The 18238-nt window shown below is 43.1% G+C and overlaps 1 protein-coding gene across 2 annotated transcripts; it reads left to right on the plus strand.

Moving 5' to 3' along the window:
- Positions 1-8: 8 nt before the first annotated feature.
- Positions 9-18224, plus strand: epg5 (ectopic P-granules autophagy protein 5 homolog (C. elegans)). 2 transcript variants are annotated; one of them, XR_003296549.2, is made up of 46 exons: positions 9-434; positions 697-1359; positions 1798-2058; positions 2166-2364; positions 2508-2644; positions 2742-2849; positions 2941-3014; positions 3178-3286; positions 3849-3963; positions 4037-4187; positions 4284-4445; positions 4536-4693; positions 4873-5024; positions 5132-5272; positions 5411-5572; positions 5654-5776; positions 5885-6147; positions 6256-6396; positions 6515-6659; positions 6881-7078; positions 7521-7628; positions 7709-7831; positions 8057-8223; positions 8322-8558; positions 8626-8749; positions 8899-9043; positions 9325-9496; positions 9627-9789; positions 9897-10039; positions 10172-10328; positions 10560-10754; positions 10846-11059; positions 11692-11879; positions 12016-12223; positions 12321-12396; positions 12879-12982; positions 13065-13240; positions 13718-13942; positions 14029-14238; positions 14847-14991; positions 15084-15326; positions 15576-15789; positions 15945-16163; positions 16253-16367; positions 16469-17988; positions 18079-18224. XR_003296549.2 is itself a non-coding variant. In XM_026322710.2 (45 exons), the coding sequence occupies exons 1-45, from the start codon at positions 381-383 to the stop codon at positions 16649-16651; spliced, it is 7770 nt and encodes a 2589-aa protein (XP_026178495.1). In that variant the 5' UTR covers positions 9-380; the 3' UTR covers positions 16652-18224. The 2 variants fall into 2 exon arrangements, 1 of the variants encoding a protein (XP_026178495.1); XM_026322710.2 differs by having other exon boundaries at positions 16469-18224.
- The last annotated feature ends 14 nt before the right edge of the window (positions 18225-18238 follow it).

An 18238-nucleotide genomic window follows, 5' to 3' on the forward strand; every position in this document is an offset into this window, starting at 1 on the left:
TGGTTTCGACGTATCAAGCTCTTATTTTGACTATATGAGCAACAACGCGATCAAGTTTGCTCAGCAGGTGGATTAATGAGTACGGAGAAAGCCGCCAGACAGGGACTGGTTTCGATTTCTAAAAATGTCTTCTCCGGACACTGTATTTACGCTCGGACATATGCTAGCTGTTGTCAGTATCTGTCAAAGGGCCAAACAAAACAGTGTCTTTGCCAGCGATTAGCTGCTTATCAGGAAAACCTCCTCCTGTTTACGTGTATCCAGCACACGAATGAGGACTAGTTTTAGTGGCTTCTCGTTTCTAACTGGAGACACCTCAGTAAGTTGTATGTTAATGTGATCCGAGCTGTGAAAAAGGCTGAGGTGAGCAGGCACTAGAGATGGAGGCCGTGAGACCAAAGAAGACGAAGACAAAATCCAGCGGGAAATCTCAGGTGAATAAACCAAGTCCTTTACAGCCAAGTCTTTTGTGGCCTGGTTTGATACGTGACAGGATCCTCCCAACCATCGGAGAGTTAAAACACACACAATGGGGAATTATATTTAATTCATTACATATAAAACATAAAATAAACCTTCTTGATTTTGTATGGCAGCGGTCATTACTGCCACAATGACATAATATTTTATTGACACATTCATTATCTTCTCATTAGTCACATGCCCTTGTTGTTGTTGTTGTTGTTTTTTTTTCAGCTGATCAGGAAGCAGAGGCAGGCAGAGGAAGAAAAAAGAGCTACAGCTCCCTCAGCTGTCTGTGACGAGGCCTCCAGCTCTGGCTTCACTGACGTCCCCCTCAGTCTGCCATATCAGCAGCCAGAGGAGGAACAGAAGGACTCTGTTCAGCCCCTTGAGGCCACAGCACAGCTCCCAGATCAGCCCGCTGAGAAAGAGCAGACCTCCTCACCACAGGCCTTATCTACATCAGTGCTGACAAAGACCTCACAGTCAACTCTCAGTTTGTCAGTAGAGACATCACAGGTTCCAGAGCGTTTGGTGGAGTCAACAAAAGAGGAAGAAGAGGATGGCAGAGTGGCGGCTCAAGGAGCTGAGCCTATAGTTGCACCACACACCAGTGAGTTGGGAGACACCACACAATCATGGGATTATCAGTGTGTTTCAATGCAGACTGAGATCCAAAGTGCCCCTGCGCTGTACCCATCTCTTTCTACACTGGACGAGGGCCCTGTGATACAGCTGAGTGAGGAAGCTGTGAAAAATGGGGCAAAAGGACCTGCGGTTTTAGCACTTCCTGAGCAGGAATCTTCTCTGCTGAGTTTGCAGCCTCTAGAGTCTGTAGCCAAACTTTCCAGAAGCAAACTCTACCCAGAATTACCCAAGACAGCACCAGAAATTCAGGTAATCTCATACACTAAGAGATAACGTTAAGTTAAACAATGCATAGAGTTGTGTTTTTTAAATGGTAAAAGACTGAATAGGTTTAATTACAGTGTTTGTTGTTGAACACCACAGTTTTGCAAAGGCATCAGTGGCTTTCCCCTCAGCCAGTAAGACAGTATTTCAAAGTTGATGTGATCACATTGGTTGATTTTCATGTTTTCTGTTTAACAAATGACTGCAGATTTATTTATTGAGACAGTTCTAACTGGGTGAACAATAATCTGCATCTGCCAGTACAGGTCATGGTCAATAATAGATTTTTTTATTATTCTGAAAACACTTTGCGTGATTTTTATATGAATATTAAGGCAGAAAGGTTGTTATATTTGATTTTGCCAGTATTGACAAGATTAGATAATAAAATAAGTGACAGCGTTCATGCTTTGCCTTTTGCAGCCATTTTCCCTAGAGCAGCTCAGTGACTGGGAGCTTGGGGGAGGTTTGCAAGCTTGGCTAGAGGGCGTTGATGTGTGTGCAGCCCAGTTCTGTGCTCTGGCCCGGCAGGAGAACCACGAACTCACGGAACTCCTGCACAATTACTGGCGTTGTCGAAGGCAGCTGACTCAGTCACACACACAGCTACACACACAGTCTTCTGACTGCAAGAGCACACAGAATCGTCTCTGGAGTTTTAGAGATGAGCAGCTCACACTTCAGGTGTGTTTTTTTTTTTTCAACCAGTAAGCAAACACACATACATAGTATTCACAACTATTATGGTTCTCTCTATTAGAACACTTTTAATATAATTTCTTTCCTCACAGGGAGTGTGTGCAGACCAGTCTAAGGTGTGCGGGTATCATCGCTTCCAGCAGGCAGATTTTAATCAGTGTGTGCTAGCTGAGCTGAGGAGACTGTTTGAAGCTCGCAGTGAACTGCTCCATCAGAAGGTGGCGCTACATGCGTACACTGCTCTGCTGTCACGCCTACAGGTGGAGTCATACTTGCATTGTCTACTCAAAGGTGAGAGACTTAAAAGGGCTATTTGCCTTAAGGTATCAAGTGCTTTTTACAAACATCCGTGTCATGCATTGGAGTAATGTGATTCATTAGTACGTCATTGTGCATACATTACATAGGCTTTGTCTTGTTTGTTTTGTTTTCAGATTGCTCTGCTAGTCAGACACAGCCTTGCTCTCTCCAACCCCTGAAAGAGGCCATCAGTGTCCTGTTTAGCTTCACACGTAGAGTCCTTGATGACACCCAGTTCCAGGCAGACATCCATCACTGGCTGGAGAGATTGGTATACACACACAAACACTATGTTGCTTTTCAGCCTTGCTTGTTACATGGTATTTTGTTGTTGCACTCCCTCACATGTTTCTGGCCCACTCTCCAAGGTGGCGGTTCTGCTGCATGTTGGGGGATCAGGAGAGCACCTGTACTTGCTGTGCCATCTTCTGTGCTGCCCTGCTGGAGTAGGAAAGTGGGCTGCACCCTTCCTTCAGGTTAGTTAAGGACTCAGTGTTCCATTTATTGTTGTCATGTCAGGGTTTTACATGCAGATGAGTAGAATTTTATTCCCAATTTCTGCTTCAGATTCAAATTTGGAGGAACAGCTCTGGAGTGCAGCATTTTATGCAAGCTCTGGCCATCCTGATGTCGCCTGCCAGGTAAAGTAAAAAGCCCTGTTAACAGTGACTGTTACCCACTGTCTGTGAACTGTCCACTCAAGATTTATATCTTTGGTTTTCCATGAGAAACCAGGTCATCTCTTAATGGTCTAGTAATTCGTATAAATTATCATTAACTAATGAATTCAATGTTTTGACCCAGACACCGTGCAGAGTTTCTGGGCCATATGAAACCATGTGAGAGCCAGAGCTCAGCATCTTCTGGACCAGAGTCTGGCAACTGGACACTAGTGGATGAAGGTGGAGAAGAGGTACATGTGACAAGACAATAATTGTGTTTTAACAAAAGAAATCAAACAGTCAAACAGTTTAAAACAAACAATTACCCTAAAAAATTAGGGTAAGTTAATAGTGATAAAGATTTCAGATGTATGTATAGATGAGATGTAATAAAGTAAAAGCTAAAGCAAATTGCCTTATCTATTTTTTATACAGAGTGGTGTGAAAATGAGTAGAAAACTTTATGTTGCCTTTGTTTTCCTGGTAAATATAGTATTTTTTGCTTCCCTTTTTAAAAACAGAATATTATGTTGTTGAGTCATATTTGTGGCTAAATGAACACCCGTTACCATTTAAACAGCAGTTTGTTCGCATAAAACCACAATGAAAGTCCTAATGAGCTGTTTAGGAATCAGTTTGTTTGAAAACCTTTAAGAAACTTATCATTGTAGTAGCAACATTTACTGTCATTTAACTATGTTTGTAATACTGTCATTAATATATCTACTTTTTAACATTCACAGTTATCATTACTTATAAAGTGCAGAGCCTGTTTTTTTAATAAGTACTCGTCCTGCTGTTTTTTGTGTTTAGGATGAAGACCCAGAGAGCAGCTGGTTGCTGCTCTGTGAGGAGGATCTGATTTCCCTGTTAACTCAGTTCCCGTTCCAGCAGCTCTACTCACACATGCTGGGGATGAGCGAGCAGGGTAAGGGAATCTGTCTGCCCTTCTGTTTGTTGTGTGACTCCTTGTATGAACCCACAGATGACTCTGTTTCCAGGTGTGTATGAGCCGAAGGCCTGCTCTAGTCAGAAGATGATGCGTGTGTTTGCTTTTGCTTCTTCGCTCATCGAGATTCTGGCCCTTGGCTTGCAAACTTACAACAGAGCGCGGTACAGACAGCTGGTCAAAAGAATAGGACACATCATACGGCAAGTACACAAGTGATATCAACAAATGCTCTAATCTCAGATTATAATTAAATGTGTAAGATTAAATATGTGTAATGTTTGTTGTCTTTCCCTCAGAATGACAGTGTGTTATGTCAGTGATCACTGGGCCCAGTATGTGAGTGTGACTAGTGCTGGTGGATCCAGCACTCATATACACTCTCTGTCTTTGGATAAGCTACAGCTAGAATATGACCATCTCTTCCTCAGAGCTGTTTTACATGTACTCAGAAATAAAAGGTGAGGAACTGACCACATGTCTCAGTGCTAACTGGGACCTATTTATTTTATAGGTTTTTACATTTCATTTTTTGTGCTCCTCTATTTTAGGCTGGGCATTTGGTTGTTTATGTCGGAGATGCCATATGGGACTTTGTCCAGCTCTATGCTATGGAGGGTCCTTTATGTCATGCAGTGTGCAGAGACAGCGGGACTACAAACACTTAGAATTTCTAGTGACACACACTCCTGCATTCAGGTTCTCAGAGGTACCAGAATACACGTTTAATCTGCACAAAATACTGTACTTCAAAACTTTAAAAAATGTCCATTATTGTAACATTAAATGTGACCTGATGGTATCATCATTGTGTTGAAAGCTGAATGCATCTTAAACACAAACATTCAAAAACATTTCTCAAACCACTTTTGGCTGTCTCTGTCACAGACGCGGAGCACCAGGAGAGGTTTGAGCAGTGGTTGTGTGAGGTGAACAGCTCTGACGGCATCTCTCTCCTCACTGCTCTTGCACACATGGCCACACCGACCCAGCACTCTGACCCCACCTTCATCACTACTATAACTCTGCTAATTTACCAAGTATGTGGAGGAGACGCAGAATGAAATGCTAGAAAATATGTGTGCATGCCACCAAAATGAAAGTAAAGATGGTTAATATGTGAACCATGTTCTTATTTTTGTTTCAGGTCTCATATGTGAGTGTGTCTACCAGAGAAACTTACTCTAAAGTGGGGAGGGATTTGCTGGCTGCCATAGCAACAGCCCATCCTTATGTTATATCTGTGCTCCTGGAGAAGCTGAGAGAGACCATACAGACTGTAGGAATGGTTGGTACTGCTATTCTATGATGGCATTAAAGTTTTAAGCTGCAGGGTATGCATTCAGAAGAAGAAAAAAAAAACTAAAATTGGTTGATGTCAAACTCATGAGTTTTTGTTGCTGTCTGTGTGTTTTGTGCATGTTAGGTGGCTTTGTACTTGTGTAAAGAGTTGCCTCTGAATCTGTGGCGACCACAACCCGAGGAGATTTGTGTGATCGGATCCTGGTTGATTCAGCATCCTCTGTCTGCTGTGGAGAACCGACTGGCCTGTGTTATCCTAGAGGGTCTGAACTGGGGCTACACACAGGTAGCCCTGGCTGCATCAAAAATGATGTCTCCCTTGATTGTTAGTTTGTAGTCAGATGACTAAACCTGCTTCCTCTTACAGGATGGTTCTTTGGCCCTGCCTTCATCTCTTCACAATGAAGTGGGCCTGCTGGTGGCTGAAGCCTATCAGAAGTACCTTACTGACAAACCATACAGTGGCCTTATATCAGAGGGAATCAAACAGGTGACACATCTGCCCGTTAACCACAGACATCTAATGTGACCCATGTTGGCCACATCCAAAAAAATTACTTGCTGTTTTTACTATCTATATCTTGTTTCCTTTCCTCAGGTGTCTTACCTTGCCAGTGTACTTCGTTTGGGTGTATCTCCTGAAGCATCCTTTAGCCAGTGGGCGTGGCAACTGTTACTAAGACTGAAGCTCCATGGCAATGCCCAGAACCCTAAAGGAGCATGGTCTGTTCCTGCTTTGGCATCTAACCCACCTCCAGAGCTTACACACACTCCCAGCATGCACCCTGTTCTCAGGGCCGTGAAAGCAGGCATTCCTGTTGGGTGCTACTTGTCCATTGCCATGACCACAGTGGGACACAGGTTTGTACTCACACATACACTATGACTAATACTTAACGATTGAGTTGTACATACATTTTGAATTAAGTTCATCTCTTGTGGATGTTTTTCACTGTTTTGTTTTTCTAGTCTTGAACACTTTTGCACTGATGGAGTTGGGCTGTTAAAGACTCTGATTCAGTCTCGCCACCTTAGAGCTGCTGTGCATCTGCTGGATAACATCCTACCTCCAACCTACCATCTCAGCTTCTACCTACTCAACAACTCCCAGTAAGAAAGACACATCCTTCGCACACAGCCTGTAAAAGACCAGAAAAAAATATTCATTCTAGCAGCTACGGAACATCGTATGCTTAAATGTTTCTTATCACCCCTCTACTCATGCCAGGTTTGTCAGTTGTATCCAGCTGTTCTTGCAGTACGACAGCGTGTGTCCTCAAGGTGTGACGCAGCAGGTCACTCATCGGGTAGCACCGCTCCTCACAGGAACCACCTACGGGGACAATGTCCGACTGCTGAACAGTGTCATTCAGGTTAATGGAAAATTTTATTATGAACATATATATCAGTTCTTCAGCCATCACAGAGAATGTTTTACAGGACATCTATAATGGTTGCAAAATATTGGAAACATTACCATAAGAATTAGTGTGTATGGAAGACATTTAGGAATAGACTGCAGTTTTAGACCACACATCAGAATTCACCAAAATCAAAGATGATTTATAAATCAAAGTGTATGTGTCTTTTCCAGAGTCACGTGGTGGAGAGTTCGCAGCCTGGTCGAGTCGGAGCTGCAGCAGTGCTGGAGTTTTGGGTGGGAATTCTGACTCAGCAGAACCTGTGGTATCGAGACAAAACAGTTCTGTTCCTCATGGATCAGATCTGCTGTGCTGCATTCACACACCATCAGGAGGAATGTGTGCAGAAACTCCTGTACCAACAGCATAAGGTATTTACCCAGTTCCATTAGAGGTTTGCATAATTTAGGGCCTGATGCGTCTCAAAGGTGTATATGTCTGATTCTAGCACTGTAAACTGCCTTTAGTAATATTATAAAAATAAGTATTACATTACCAATCAATGAGCCACACATTACAGATAGAGTAAGAGTTTGGCATAGAGCGATGCAAAATCATCAGACACCCATTAAGACTTTGAGGCTTGTGCAAATTTTAGTGCTGTGCAAGCGGTATCTGGTTCATGCACACTGGGTCGAAGCTGGTGTGGTATCATTAATTCTTTTATATTTATAGTATAAATGAGCAGGCCAACTTTGATTCACAGGTGAAAGATATCCATTATGAGGAACCTAGTATTGCTCATGAAGAAGGAATAACCCCAGTGACACCAACAATATCTGTCATGTTTTTCCATTTTCATGTGCTATGAAGAATGCCTTGGGTTACCATGGAGACCGAGGTCTGCTCTCCTCTCTGGTTGGCTGGATTGCTGGAAATGCCACGCCCTCGTTCATCGAGGGCCAATCCCTCAGTGCGGAGGTATGTTTCCCCTAAAGCACAAACAGTATATGTAGTTACTGTTGCTCATATTAACAAAGTTTGGACTGTGTGCTTTGTAGGTTTGGTTCGCTTGGCTCGTGCTAAATATGGAGGGTATGTTTGAGGAGGATTCTCAGCTGAGACGCTGTGTTGAACATGAGCTGCTGTCAGAGCCAAATATTTCTCCAGAACAAGCCCTAAAGGTATACAGACAACTGTCACTTCATACTCTCATTTTTCAAAACATGGCACAATAAAGGACACAGTAAGTGGAGTAGGAGTAGAATGTTGCACAACTTCAAATAATTTTGATTTCACTAAATATAAACACACTACAGTTACAGCATAAGATTAAATAGTGGTGGCAGTGTTTGTCTGGTCTGGGTTACATGTAGATGGTACTAACAGTGTGTCTGTGTGTGAGCCAGAAAGCACAGCAGAAGCTAAAATTGCTGGTAGCGCCATCTCTGCAGCGGATGCAGGTGTATCGATGGGCATGTCAAGCATTGGCCACACCCCCTGATCACCCACTCCTTCCTCTGGTGTGGCAGAAGTTCCTACAGCTCTACTTCAGACAGCCTGGGCCTGAGTATGGGTACGGTGCACACACACACATTGGTGTTCTAGGCCAGAGAAACCAGGAAACAGGAAGACACCATGTGATGGTAAATGTTTGTGTATGTTTTCCTCCAGCCTGGCTGCAGGTGGGTGTATTGGACGAAGGTTCTTCCAGGCCTCATCTCTGTCTGCCTTACTCAGAGATCTGAGACAGAGAATACAAGAGGTGTCTGACTTCCACCATGCTGCCAGCCAGGCCCTGAGGGTGCCCCCACCAAAAACAACCTCATCAGACAGCCATGGTGACGAAAGCCACGACAATTCCCACCCTCCTTACCTCACCTCTCCTCAGTTACACACAGAGCTAGTCAGGTAAGTCTCTGTTGCAGTCATTAGTATATGTAGATCTCTCAAATCTCAGTTGATCGGTTGCCCTCAGGTTGTTTGGTGTGTTTGCTGTGTGGATGGATGACGAGAATCTGCAGAAGCAAGAAGTGTACCTTCCGTCTCTTCCTCCGGAGTATGAACCACACAGACTGGCACAGGTCATGCAGCGGCAACAGGTGCATGTTGCTTAGTATTTTTGTGTATTTGTATTTGCAGATGAAAATTTCTGGATTTTTAGGATTATAGCAAGCTAGTTAAAGCTGAGATGTATTATATTATTATATTGCTCTTACATTTTATCGCGTGTTGTCGTATTTTGCCGCAGGAACTGTGGCTGGAGTATGTGGACCAGGAGCGTCTGCAGTATGATGACAGGGAAGTTTTATCTCTGTGGGAAAAGGTGCAGAGTGAGCCAGCGTTCCTGCAGGCACAAAACCCCAGCTTCACTGACTACACCAGCCTTGACAATGGTACGTGGTCTAAAATATTACTTAAAAGATTCTGTAGTTAATGTAAATCTGGCCAGTGTTAACTAATGATGGCCCTAAGAAGCATTAACATACTGATAAATCTAGAAGTCCTTCCTATGTTGTAAATATGTGCTGCAGATAGGAGTATTAATAATATTTTACCAACAAAAACAATTAGGCAGTTTAAAGTTTAAAATTTCATCCAAATTGCATGAAAACTGATTTTTTTAATATAGTTTCCCACCAGTTTGATGATATGTTTTGTATCTCTCTGTGTGCAGCCAGGGAGCGTGTCATGTCCAACCTGCAGAAGCATCCAGTTCCCCGTCCAGCTCCAGAGCTGCAACAGCACAAGGCTCCGGTGGCTAAGGTCCCCACCGTCTGTCTCACTGACTCTAAAGCTGCTGCTGAACTGCTACAGCAGGACCTCAGCATTCTGCAAGACCAGGCCAGGTATATAGAGGTCATTCAAATATTAAAATATGTCTACATAATTGGTGGAACCTTGTGCATGCATACATAAACAGAAATGCACATATACAAAGCCACACACTCATTGCAACTTATTGGATCTTGGTGTCAGGATTGCAGTTGCACGTGAAGCTCAGCAGGTGGCGATGGAGCAGGAGCTGCTGGAGAGTCTTCCACTGTTGTATAAAAACAGACCAGAGCAAGTCACCATGGCCCTGGAGTGCAAAGGGAAGGGAGGGCAGCCATGCCAGGGCCCCGCAAATATCACTGTTACAGTATGACCATTAAAACCACTTACTAGCCATGTTTTTTGTTTGTTACATTTATCACTTCTGTTCCAGATATATCAATGTGTTTTTGTGTTGTCTGTGTAACCACGTAGTGTGAGCGTGTGCAGAGACAAGAGGCAGTGCAGACTCAGATAACATCACTGCGCAGGGACATCAAGAAACTCCAAACCGACGCTATGGCTCCTCCACCTCAAACCCTGGCCCAGGCTGCTGTCCACACTGAGAACTTTATCACGTCAGTATAGAAAGGTCTTGCTGCTAAAAGAAAAATCATGATCTTCCCCACATCAAGTATAAGTACAGTGATATTTGAGAGGAAAAAAAGAAAAGGGTTTTGGAATTAATGATTTCACTCATGCATCAACAGGGCTCTGGTGAATATGTACAAGGCACAGAAATCACCGGCAGTGCAGCATGTCGGTGTGTCAGCCTTTTACCAGGTGGTCTCCTTTGTGTGCGAAGACACACTGCGCCATCCCCCAACACGGCAGTACCTCTCCTCATGTGTGGAGATATTGGGACAGGTGCACACAAACCTCCATGCTAAAACTCATAGAACAGGTTTACATTAATCATTATTTAGCATTGTTGATACCCAAACAAACTCTCTCATCTCCATGCATGTCCTGGTGATTCCTGAAGGCTCCTGTTGTCTCAATGAGTATTTTCCAAATAGAGCATTAAAGAATCATTTCCAATTAGCTGTTTTGGATAATTCTGTAATAATGCTTATTTATTTATTGGATTATGTCTAGGTGTTTATCCAGGGCAATGCAGAGGAGTGTGGCTGCGTCCTGAAGACCATCTTGGAGCAGAGGCGACTTTGCCCTCTCATTTCTCCCTTCTTCACTCCCAACGCAGCACCCAATCAACTGGTCTTCCTGTACCAAGATGTTGTGACATCTCTACATCTGGACAGTGCTGATGTTATTTTCATGCTGCTCACAAAGGTAAGTCCAAGCACAAATAGCCTACAACACATTAAAAGAGATGCAGTATACACGTATACTTACAGTAGCCACCTCTGTATTTCCCCAATAGTTTGATTTGCCCCACTGGCTGAATGAAGCCCATCCTGTGTTTTCGGAGAGAACCCGTTTGCTGGAATTGATCCACGGAGCTCTCTGCGTCTGCGGCCAGGACCCTGAGCCAGAGCTTCTCATGCCTTTTCACCTTTTTGCCAAACACTGGACCTGGCTTCTGCGCCACCATTTTCCTGACCACTACAGCGACTGTCTGCGGCTCCTTATGACAAGTAAGTGTTAGTGTGTACAAATGAGATGCTCCACTGAATTTAATGTTTCAGATAATTGTTAACACAGAAAACCACATCTTGATAATCATTGAATTAAATCAAATACACATTTTCTTTTGATCTCACAAACACAATGGCCCATAAAAGATGATATAATGAAAGGTCTGGTTGCACCAGATTACACACTAGTATTGAATTAAAACCAACTTGCAGAAAATAGCTTGAGAATGGCACTCAACGGCAGCTTTTCATTCCTTTTGTCTGTTATGTTCCACACAGCTCCTGATTAGGAACACGGACTGTTTTGAAAAGTGTTTTTGTTGCTCATCCAAGTGATCGAGTAAACACATTCTTTGGAAGTAATGCCTCCTACGCATCTTCCCACCAACAAAAGATTCAAGTAATTAACGAACGCTGTTAAAATTAGCTGAATCATTATTTCAATCTAAAGAATCAAATCAGATTTGAAATCAAGCTGTTTTTGTTATAATGACATCAGGTGTGATGACTCCAAATGGAGCCTCATAGTCAGAATCATTTAAAGAATTAGTATAGTAACTTATATAAAGAAATTTTAGTTTACGCGTTTGATGTGCGACTTAAACAAACAGAGGTGTTTTTATCCTCACCAGGCTCATCAAACCAGTTATTAAGTCCAGAGTGCTGGAAGGTGACTCTGCGAGTGCTAGGCTGCCTCCCTCCATCCCGTGGCAGCAAGAGCAAAACTGAACAAGCCCTCAGCACGACTGATGTCCTCGGCCGAGCCGTCGGACCCCCAGCCTCTCCTTACAGATCCGCCATCAGCCTCTCTCCTCAGCAGGTGACTAATGTTGCTGTCATTAGATTGAAACCTCTAAGAGCTAATATGGCTGATGTGCAGCAGGGACAGAAGCTGTTTACAAGATTCATTTGTCATTAATCCAGCGATGCTGTGTTATTTTATTGGCTGCTAACAGGTGGACGAGACAGTTGATTGGCTGAGTGATTACTTTCTGCGGAGTCGTCTCAGTAAGCCAGACCTCCGCAGCTTTGGCCTCTACTCTGCCTGGACTCCCTACATCAGTGAGGTTGTTTCATTCTGGGACCATTTGATCGGCTGTATAATCAATGTGCAGCTCAGCAGCTGTGCCAGAGAATCAGTGGGCAGCAGGAAAATAGCGAATGGTAAGATTTTGACCTGTGATCACTCTTATAGAGTTCAGCTTTTAGTTTAATGCATGTCCTTTGTTGTCTAAGAGCAAAATGTCTATTATACTCACAGCTCTGCAGGACCTGCACAGCAAGGTTGTGAAGTTATTTAAGCCTTGGGTCTTTCCTCTGGATACTGACGGTGGCGGGTAAGTGTGGCACATCCTCAGCTGTCAGGCAGTCATTGTTTTAAAAATAAAGAAGGTCGTCAGTGAGACAGATGTGAGCACAGACAGACAAGAAATATTTATAGCCCACAAGCATGATTTTTTGCAGATATAATCCTTGCTTTGTTTGCAGGTGGATACCAGATGCTTATGGCACTGTAGTACTTGTATTAGCTAACCAGTGGGAGATTCTTTTATCTCTGTAGCACACTGTATATTAAACACAAAAAACACAACCATGACACTACCCATAAAGAAAGGCACACATGGACTGTTTGCTTCTTAGATGTTGATCAGTTTTGACATTGTAAAATCCCTCATGTGACCAGAGGTTTGTACTTTCATTCTCCTGGTTACTAATTGTAGACAGACGTTCAGTGCATTCCAGGGTAAAGAAAAGCAAAAAAAAAAAAAAAAAAAAAAGGACAACAAACAAAAATAATATCTGTCTCTCTCCATCTCAGTAACCTCAAGTGCTACCCGTGGTTGGAGACTGATGCGAGTGCAGCAGGGTGTTTGGTTCGGCTGTATGCTCAACTCACTGATACACTGCACCACAAATTCAGAGGTGGGTGCCCAGCAGGCTTGTGCTGACACATGAATGAGTGCTGCTGTTATTTATTTTTACCGTGTGTATGCATGTTTTGCAGATCGTCTGCTCCCGGGACAGAGAGGAGCCCTGTGGCTGTGTATGATGCAGTACTGTGAGAGTTGCACATCTCCCTGTACACCAGAATACCTTCTCTACCTCTACCACTCACACCTGCGCAGCCTACCCTGGAAACACCTGCACCCTGACACTCAGCTCATGGAGCAGCTCTTTAGTGTGAGACACTTGATCCTCCTGAACACTAACCTAGACATGCAGGGCACAGGGGAGTTTGATAATTGGAGACATTGGACTCCAGCTCCTATTATTAGGGCAGTCTCAGATTTATAGTCTAGAAAACTCTTGACCTGTAAACAACCTCCTCTCTCTCAAGACACCTGTTGATCTGTAGAGGCTTCTACGCTGAATCTGTTAAAAAGAAGCCACCTACAATTTTCCTAATTAAACAACGATATCATCTATTTTGTCCATTTTGTATAGATCATTTGTCAGTTGTGGTAGTAAAGTCTTTCCATCTCATAGATCTTTGTACATTTTTTGTCAATTATTTGCTCCAGGAAGTACTAACTATAACTGGATATAAACCCTTATACTAAGTAGGAGTCAAATAAAGTGTTTATCGAGGTAATAAATATTCTTTCATGTTTTTTTTTTTTTTTTTTGTGGATTTTTCTCCCCTTTGTGTTCCTGCAGGTGGAGAGAGGAAGTCCTAAGAGCTGCTTCCTGTTTCTGGGAGAGGTGTTATGTGAAGTTAACTGGGTCAGCGTCCTAAGTGACCATTTACAAATGCCCCCATCATCTACAACATATCCAACTCTGCCAGACATGGGTCCTCAGAAGGAGTCACACACCATGTTGGTCTATCTGCTATACATGCTAGTTTTTCTAGCAAAGGAAGAACAACTTTTGAGTCAAAAGGTGAGTCCAGAATATATTTCACATCAGGGTCAGATGTCTTTCCCCTTCTTCATTCCTTCTTCATTTTATTCCTCCACTGCCTCCAGGACTCTCCTCTGCTCAGTCTTTTGGTCCAATCCTCCTCTCTGCCCTGGCATCAGCTGGGCCTGTCCTCATATGAGGGGATTCTGGGATATGTTGGCACACACTATCCTCCCGCTTTGCTCCTCAGTGTTGATTCTGCGCCTCAGCTGCTGCTGAAATCACTGCGTAGTGCTGCAGGGCTCCACCCCTGTCCTAATGAAGCGCCGCACCAGGTGAGAGAATATGGTGCTGTTCGTTTTTTGAGTTAAATTACAGATTTAGTATCATAAAGCTCTTAAGGTTCCTCTAGACTGGATTATAGCTATATAATAGTATATTAAAGGTTGTTTAAATCTCACAAACAGGCACTATACATATATGTAGATAGATAGATAGATATAAATTTGCAGTGAACAGAGGTAGTGAATATCTCTCATTGAGCAAATGTAATATATGCAGGAATCTTAATGTTAGAGAGTGAGATAATATAAGTGTCTTATATCTGCTCCCCCCACCTCGCCTCAGGCAAACACATCCTGTGGAAAAGTGGGAGGCTTGGAACATCCGCATTAAATTTAAACTTAAACAGTTCTGTTTTCTTACCAGCTCTGTATCACTCAGCCGAATTACATAAATATAACACTTAATTCTGTAAAGTTGCTGTTGATATAGGTGTTTTAGCGTACAGGAGCAATTAGACTGGGATCACGCACTCTGTTTGTTCCTTGAAATGTCTTTTATATGACTGACAAAGAGTTTTGTATTTTCTCATATGTCTCTTTTTGTCCAGCATTAACTCAAACAAACAACCAAAAAACCTCTTTTACTTTCCGTCTGTCAGGAGGAAACACTGAAGGCTGGAGCATATGTGCGCTGGTGCGTACAGTCTTTGGTGACTCTGGAACAAGGGGGCAGTATCAGCCTCAGCAGCCTGGAGGCTCAGCTGGAGACACTTCTAGAGAGCATCGTCACATTCAACCCTCCAGGTGAGCTGATCTTTATCGACATTGCCACTCATACTTGACTGGGTCTGTCATCACCTTTACCATTTATTGGCCTTTCTGTTGTTCCTGTACAGAGACAGGCTTAGAGCAGAGGCACATGGCATTCTGCAGTCTCTTCAGTGATGCTCTGGCTTTACTCAACGGAGTGGGCGTCTCGACAGGCGAGGCACTTGCTGCTCATGTCATCACCTGGTTAGACAGGAAGGGGCGGGGCTTTCCTATTCTGCCCCTTCTCACAGGTTGCTCTCGGTGTCTCGCATCAGTCCGGCACATGACGCGGATCATGGAGGCATGCATTACAGCGTATTTCAACCATGGTAAGAAATGATTATAAATATATTTGTTCTGTGCGCATGTACTACACTGTACATAAGCTACTGTTGTCACACATATGATAAGAAGTTAGTTTCTTTTTTTTCAGTTTTTTTGCTGTCTCGTACAAGTTGCAAGTTGACCAAGAGTTTGCCAAAAGTTAAATGTCTCCCTTTACTATAGCTAGTTTTTTAAGACGTCAATGATTCACATTTCTCTTCCCACTGGTGGTGTTTTTGTTTCTCCCTGTCCAGCGGAGGAAGAGTCTGTAGGTTGGGGTCCTGTGTTGGTGTCTCTGCAAGTGCCTGAGCTCACAATGGATGACTTTCTCTCTGAGAGCCAATCAGGAGGCAGCTTCCTGACACTCTATGCCTTCATCCTACAGCGCTTCAACACTGAATGCACAACAGTCAATGAGAGGAGGACACTGACTCTAATTAACACATGGACTAATGAGGTCTTCCCCAGGTTTGAGCCTTTTATTCTTTCATTTTATTGATTCTTGTGCCTTTTAAAACTTCCATCAATTTGATTATATCAGATTTGGTTTTTTTAACATGTTGCAGTTTTTGTTCCAGGTGTGTTAATCAGTTTACATGCTGTGATGTGATTTGTGAGTGCAGTGGTCCAGGTGACGAAGCCAAGCTCTTTCTCTGGTGGCACAAAGCACTGAATCTCTCTGTGGAGCAGCTGCAGCCACAGGCAGGTCAGACCGAAGTGTCGGGAGTTGTCACGGGTCTGTTGAGGTTACAAACCAGGCTGATTCAGCTGGGAGAAGAAAGGCAGAACTCAGGACTGCTTGGAGCTATAGGCCTGGGGAAGAGATCTCCTGTTTCTAATAGGTACCTTCATTAGCACACCAGAACACCAGATAAAATATCCATTTACCACTGTTAAACTAGCTGTTAATGCACATCTACTCTACATTTAGATTCAGGGTGGTGGTACGCAGTCTGGCAGCATTTCTGTCAGTCCAGGTACCATCTGAGACAGAGCTTCGACTCCAGCCCACAAGTGACTTGCAGCTCACTGCAAAAGCTCAGCAAGTATGCAACAAGACTGTAAATGCAAGTGTTTTTATTTGTAGCCTTCAATCATTTCCTGAAAATAGCTAATTTTTCTCTTTTTTTTTTTTCTGTGAATGCAGACGTTGGGGTTGTTGGAGGCCATGTCCAGCAATAAGCAGTATGCTGAGTTAGAGGACTCTGTGAATAAAGCTCTTCAGTTCATCCGCTTCCCAGGACACTGTCTCAAAGATGCACCCCGACTTTTGGCCCTGCTAGTCAACGTCCTGTACCCTGACCTCAGATACCTACACGTTATCCGTTAATCTTGATTTAACTGGAGTGGACATTACTCTGCAGTGACAGTAAATGTCTGTGCAGATTAATTTTGCTGGAGCACAAATTTCCAAGTAATGGCACAGGTACTGAATTGCAACAACAGACTGAGGGCTTTGTGACACAAACTGACTGTTCATCAGAGCCCACCATCCACAAAATATCATTTGACCAGTGATGTACAATGAAGGATTATAAAATCAGAAGCATAAGAAGTGTCATAAATTCATCACTGACTTTATCTTGCACTTTGCTTTCATGATTATGCCTTCTTGCTTTTTATAACTCCCCTGATGGTTTTCAACACAACCTGTCCTGTTCTTGATTTTAGACAATGTTGCACATATTTATTGAAGCAGAATTAATGAATTTAAATTCAACACTGAGCTTGAGGTGTGAGTTTCAGAATCTGAAAAACTTACAGGGTGCACAAATAATTTGACAGATATTTGTAATATCTTCTTAAACTGGGAGTGGGAGACATACCAAGAAAGCTGCAGTCTGAAATGTCTGAATCCAAAGGACTTTACATATACAGATGCAGATAATATACATGCATGTTTAATAACGTCATCATTTACCAGTATTATCTTTATGACCAGCCAAAAGTGCTTCCTGCCAAAGAGATGTACTCTGGTTGTTTCATCTGTCTGTTCAGTCTGAAAAACCACTCACACTCTACAGCAGTGGTTCCCAACCCTTGTCCTCAAGGAACACTGCCCTGCTTTTCCTTCTGACTTCTGATTGGCTGAACACACCTGATCCAGGTAATCAGCAGTGGGTATTGCAGGGATAGCTGGAAAACAAACTGGACAGTTGCCCTTGAGGAGCCGGTTTTGGGAACCAGTGTTCTTGAAGATACCACTTGCATTGTGCCAAATCACTTGCCTTTCTCATAAATTTGTGTGTGCACTGTAATGAAAAAACTGATACTAGTGGTGTTATTAAAAGAGCAGGAGAGTAATGCTATTGTAGCTGGTACATACCTGAACTTATATAAACAAATGGGTGTGTATGCATTTGTGGAGAAAGCCGAATTGTAATTTGGATTTGTTAGACCTTCACATGTACTGTGCATTCAAGACACTTTTCAAATTTTAATTACAGTTCAGGACTTCTGTTGCTTTGTGCCATCTCAATAATAATCATGCTGCACTTCTGCGGCCTGAAGCTCACTTTATTGCCTGTGTTATGTGTTAAGCATTTTTCTGAGCCACTGATCAGGAATGGATCTGTAATGTTGCTGCAGGAGTGTGAGCTGCACAGTCGGGCTGCACAAAGGAGATGAGCCCCCGTTCAGTAAAGGGAACTGAATGTCTCATAGCTGGTATTTATCATTTTAACTATGCTATCTGGGACCATATGTTGTGTATGCAGCCTCTGATGGCAAACCGACTGATTGAAACTCCATGGACAGGTCAAGGAGAGAGACATTTAAGTGGGACACTCATGTAAGAAGCTGTAAAGAACAAGTGAGGGAGTCGAAGAGATCAGACTGTTCCCTCCCTGTGCATAAAGCTGCATTTGGTCAGTCTGAAATTAAAGCTTCCTTATCCTAAGGAACCTGTTATGTACTG

This window comes from Mastacembelus armatus, chromosome 9 (genome assembly GCF_900324485.2).
Source record: "Mastacembelus armatus chromosome 9, fMasArm1.2, whole genome shotgun sequence".
Taxonomy (NCBI): domain Eukaryota; kingdom Metazoa; phylum Chordata; class Actinopteri; order Synbranchiformes; family Mastacembelidae; genus Mastacembelus; species Mastacembelus armatus.